Source organism: Halyomorpha halys, unplaced genomic scaffold, assembly GCF_000696795.3.
Source record: "Halyomorpha halys isolate HHAL.00 unplaced genomic scaffold, Hhal_1.1 Scaffold778.1, whole genome shotgun sequence".
Lineage (NCBI taxonomy): Eukaryota > Metazoa > Arthropoda > Insecta > Hemiptera > Pentatomidae > Halyomorpha > Halyomorpha halys.
Genome location: NW_027107890.1, coordinates 187,541 through 193,536, shown reverse-complemented (window position 1 = coordinate 193,536; position 5,996 = coordinate 187,541). Strand labels below are relative to the sequence as shown.

Here is a 5,996-nt window from a genome sequence, read left to right as displayed (position 1 = left end):
TTAAAAATATTATTGTACAATAACAACAATTTCAGGACTAAAGATATAACAAAATCAGGACAAATCCGGAGTCAAACATCAAGTAATTAAAATACTTACATAAAAATTATTGACTTTTCTCAATTCATATAGTGATTCTTATCAATATACCATACGTTTATGTAATTGTGAATAATCTAAATCTAACAGTGAATGCATAGGTTGATAAAATCTAATTTCTTTTTATGTAATAATTTATAGATTGACTAGATAATGGACAAATTGTTGTCAAGAAGATGAAATAATGGAGATAAGAAGTAGTCAGGGTATTTTTTTCTTCAAAAGAAAACGGATAAGTTTAAAAAATGTAGTATTTTGATAAAAATATGATATAGATGAACTTAGATCTTCCATGAAAAAGTTGGAATATTTTAGGAAACTAGAGGAGAATTTAAACAAATCAATGTATGATAGAATAGTTATTCCTGCAAAGAATTGAGGTGAATGAAGATATTAGGGAAACATGAAATTAGTTATTAGGTGCAACTGGGCTTTTAGTCAGAATTATTTATTTTTTAATTTTATAAAAGTTGTTAAACCTGACTGTATTGAGATTTATATAAAATCTTATTGAAATTTTGAAATATTTTTTAAATTTATTTTAATAATCTGTTTTGTCAAGATTTTTCAATCTGTAATTTATAAATAATGTGCTATATTTGATGAATAGTTTTTAGATTATTTTTTTCTTGAGTACATGAAAACTAATAATATTTAATAACTTTCAGAGGTTACTTGGAAGGAGTAGATGATGATGAAACTATTAAAAGTAAAGTTACAGTGAGAGATGCAACTGGAGAAGATGCAAATTATGTAGCAAAAATTAGTAATGTAACAGCTAATGTTGTTGGTAGAGTTGGTAATGCTTTTGGTAAAGGAATAGGAGGATTTACCAGTAAATTTGGTGGTGGTAGTTCTTGGTTTTAGGAATAACTTTCTATCTTGTTATTTTGTATTATCTTGTTATTGTATTTTCTAGGTAAAATTGTTAAGCCGTTATGTAGGTTATCTTAGAAACTGTGAACTAATAAGACAAATTACCCTAAAACTGTTATAACAGTAATAATGTGAAAAATCAAAATCGCTCTAAACTTCTATATAATCTAATAATTTGTGATAAAATCATTAACATTTTTTCTAGAATATGCACTTTTTAAAGGATAAATGAAAATTCTTTTTATTACATAGCAATATAGGCAATATTTTATTGCAGGTCACATCACTAGTCAAAGACAGTGCCTAAACTCACATTTAGATTAAAAAATAATTCTGTGCCCAAGAATAAAATGTTATGTAGTGTGTAATAACTCCATTTTTAATAATATGACACTTGTCTAGTTGCATTATTGGGCACAAAAATTTGCAATAAATGCGAGGAGTGAATGCGAGCTTGTGCAAACATTCCAGTTTCAAGTGGCATTGAATTAACATTTTTCAAAATTGTTATGTACCTTTGTTGCTTATTATTATTTTAATAGCTTTCTATTTTTTTCTTTCCATGAAATTATAGAATATTTCTAAATTATTTTCAAGTGTGTTATTGAATTTGATTTGTATTTTAATTCTTGTATTTTTTTTATAGGAAATAAGTAGTCCTTTACTGTTAAAGATTAGGTTATAGGTGAATTATAAACCTATTCAACAAAAAAATAATTCATGACTAAATTAATTTATATTATTAAAGCAATTTGTTAAGTAATAAGCCTATTTTTATTATTAAAGTTTAATGTTTAAAATATTAAACTTGTGCAGTGATTTTCTATGGATAAACTTCTGTGTATGTTGTTTAATTATAAGTTAGGTTTTTTAACATAAGAATGCCTTTGACTAGTGTTGCCATTCTCTGAAGATACTGGTTGATGTAAGTGCTTGCCCCTCGCTGTGCCCTCACTCCCTAATAGTGTGCCTTATTTATTGTATTAATTTAAAATGTAGTAAAAAAAAATTTTTCAACTTGGAAAAAAATAATATTGTGACTAATAAGTTTCTAATTTTAATTTTAACATCATTTAATTTTTTATTTTTATAAATTTTTTATTTTATTTATGTTGAATGTTCTATTTGGTTCATGGATACCAAAGGTGTTTCTTTTTTATTATTAGGAAATATTTGAAAGACAAAAATGTTTTTTCTCATTAAAGCCGGAAAGAATTTATTATAGAATAACAAGTTCATAAACGTTTTAAAAAATAGCTGTTTTAAAAATATGTGGTTAATTTGAATGTACTTTCAGCTATCAATCAAAACTCTATCAAAATTTAATTTGAATTGAGGGCTAAAATTTGAGAATAGTAACTGTTATTGACTAAGCACTCGGTTGTGCCAGTTCATCTCGATTCTTGATTTTTCTTTTACTTCATAAAATGTAATATTAATTTTGATAATGATCAAATAATTTTTCCTGTGCATATGTATATGTGTTTATGAGTTGAGGTATTTCAAAGTTGAGAGGTTTTGTGCTTACCTATTATTATATCACTCCATGATGGTTTTAGTGAATTATAACATAATTATTCCTTAATTTCTTTTAAAAGCTTATTTTATTGTTTAATTTCTTATCACTTTTATCTACACTGACTATATTTAGTACATTAAGTCCTATAAGGGGCAAATGCTCACTCTTGAGCATGTGTTGAGATAATGAATCTTTTTTTTTTACTATACTGATTTGTGAACTGTTGATGAATTTTCTATAACAAAATATACTACTTGCTATATTTAGTCAAATGTTTTTATGTTCTTTGTTTATAGTAATGATTAATTTTATTATATTTATGAATATCTTTGCTAGAAAATTGGATTATCAGTTCTGCATTGTTATTCTTAAAGTTATACTAGTATATTTAAAATTAGGTAAACTTACTCCTATAATTTATTTCCATTAGCCAGTATTTGAACTTGATATATCTGTAATTTCTTTTCTGGTATAAATTATTAATATTATCTTAAATTTGTCTAAAATTATTTATTAATAGAATTAATATTATTACACTTGAATTTTTAAAACTAAGGCTTAATAAAGTGATCCATTTTTATAAACATAGGCTTTACTAAGGGTGGTTTAAAATAATTCTTAGTTACTACGGAAGTTAGATAGAGTAGATTGAAAATGAAAATAGTTTTTGAAATAACATATGAATAGCAAATAATTGTATTTTCTATCTTGTGACTTTTTTGTTGTTATTTTTCATTTTTGACAGAACAATAAAAATACTTTTCAACTTTTTTTAAACATTAAGACTTATTTGTATTCTTAGAACAATATTGTATAAGAATTATTTTGTGATTTGTTCATAAAAGTATTTCATTAATGTTATCATTTATTAAAGTATTTTATATTTTAATTTAAAATTTTTATACTATAATTAATTTATTTACAATTTGTTCATAAATATGTTTTTATTTATTTATACACACATTAAAACACGCATACACTCTCATAAATACATACACACACATGAACACATACACATATAACTGCAGAGAAACAAAGAATCACTGATGACTGTATTTTTATCATGATGACTGCCTTTATAACAATGATTAGTAGATTTAAAAAAAAAATATTAATAAATAATTAAAAAAAAAAAACTGGTTTCTTCTAACACTACAAGAATCATCATACTATTGCAGTATTGGGTTTTTCCAGTGCCTATTCAGAAGTTATTGTTATTTATTATAGTACTTCTATTACTCCTAGAATTCATCATCAACTCTGCAATAGTGGGAGTTCATTGTTATGTGGTTATTAAGGCAATATTGTATATTTAAAGTGAATGTAATCAGCTTGTATATGTATGAATTTGATAAACATGAGACAGTTATTGTGATTATAATGCTATTTGTATACTGCTATTTTCAAATAGTTTTATTCTTGTAATAAAGTAGTACAAATTTAATATAATGGTCACTTGTTGGACTAAGTAATGTTTTAGTGATATAAATAATTATAAACTGGTTTTTATGGCAAAAAAATATCCAGCTTTGTTTCCTGGGTCTCTTGCAAATGATTTGATGATGTAATATATATATTGATGCTTAAACTGTTTGAAAGTATTGATCAAGGCTTATATTCAAAATTTGTTATTATAAATATTTTTTCTGGTGTCAGAGTTTCAGAGCTAAACTTGCTAACAAAGTTTATCTTTTACAGAATCCATCTGAAGGCCTAGGTTATATGGCTTAGTTGTGATCATTAATATTTTCCAATTGTAAATATCTGATTTTTGCAGTATATATAGATAAAGCATTACCACTGTCACTGATATAATTATAATCTACTTTTATTTACTAAATGATATTAGGCAACATCCAACGCCTTCCCCTTTTTCAGCTTCACCCATATAGTGTGAACATCACATGTTAGTAATTTGCAATGATTGATTAAAATAAATAAATACAAATATATTAAAACTGCAATTCAAACCTTCAGACTGATACAAAATTATTTTAATTAAATCCCTTGCACCCTAGTTGATTTCTTGCAGTGATTCATATCCATATGAAACCCAAAAGTTTTATTCAACTGAATTTCCTTTACATTTCTTTTAAACAACTATTTTATTGTTTCATTTTTTTTTAAATCACTTTATATGTTCTTCCATTAATGTATGCTTGAATAGTATTCAATAGCACTGTTGGAATAATAATAACACTTTGTGATATGCACATTTACATTGAAGAGTTGTGGATATATTGACTAAGAATGATTCTCTTCATTACTTAGCACTACGTCTATGTGAACCAGGCCTAACTAAGACTTATTTGTTCTATTTTCTTGAATAATTTTATGAAATAAAACATTTTGGAATCGTTAAGAAATTTTTATAGGTAAGATAATTATAAACTTAATGTTTTGTATTTACAATCAAAAAAATATATATGAACAGGAGGTTAAGATTGAAAATATTTTTGGCACTCAATGTTTGTAGTTGTTAAATATAAATGTCTGTAACTATATGAATGTTTTTGATTCCTTTGGCATTTTTTTTCTTCAAGTCAAGAGAGATTAACAAAGTTTTTTTGTAATATGTTTAATGTATTATTGTGTAATCTTGTTTCATACATTACTCTCCCATGTTTATTTACCTCTTTAATGACGTTTTGTATTTTATCTATAATTCATATATATTGTTATGTAAGAAAGTAATCATATACAACTAATGTATAAAAAATCAATATTTTATCTACAAAAAGGAAGGTTCATGTACAAAAGCTTTTGACTGTGAATGTGCTTATTGACATACATACAGTTCACTTTCATAAGTGAAAAATAAGTAAATAGTCTATTAAAGTAAGATTTTATTGCAGAAGAAGAAATAAATGTCATTAAAATTTTGGTTGAGGCATTGTTTCTTTTCATGATATAACAGATGCACGAAGCTGCCTTTGGTCTGCTCATCACCATTAGTCCCTGTCTCCTGTATGGGTTACAGAAATCTTCAGTTGCCAAAGATACCCCACTCCATCCCTCCATTGGCCCTTACTAATTTTTTTTTCGTAAAAATATTTCTTTTCATTTTTCCTGGGGAGTTAGCCCTTAAACTAATTCTCCTCCTTTATCCCAGGCTTGGGACTGGTGATGGTTATAGTAATACTATTTCTATTGGCAGAGTTATAACGCACATCCTAAAAAATTTAAACTACTTCTTTTCTTAAGATAATTATTTTGTTTTACAATATCCATTTCATCCCATCATATGTCAGTATGTCAATATTTTTCCAGGTTTTCACTTTTTGGTTAAATGTTTATTCACTAAATGTGGTTTCATTGGTACTTTTGAAGGCTTAATAGCTATTCAGCAAGAGTTAGTTGTTAAATTATTTAGATTACATAATGATATTTCTTTGTGATAGATTTGTCATTTCAATATATAAGTACCATTTTAGATTGCACTAATATTAAAAAGAAATAAAAACAAAGAAGGTTTATCCAGCACTTGCTTGGTAAAATCTTA

General features: G+C 25.6%; 1 protein-coding gene across 1 annotated transcript in view; it reads left to right on the top strand.

The window, feature by feature from the left end:
* The window catches only part of Cadps (calcium-dependent secretion activator 1), a gene marked incomplete in the record, with an annotated part of 128,392 nt that extends 122,396 nt beyond the window's left edge, over positions 1-5,996 (top strand). Inside the window, 1 exon segment of the mRNA XM_067046263.1 lies at positions 768-5,996. Coding sequence (XP_066902364.1) covers positions 768-966 — 199 coding nt within the window.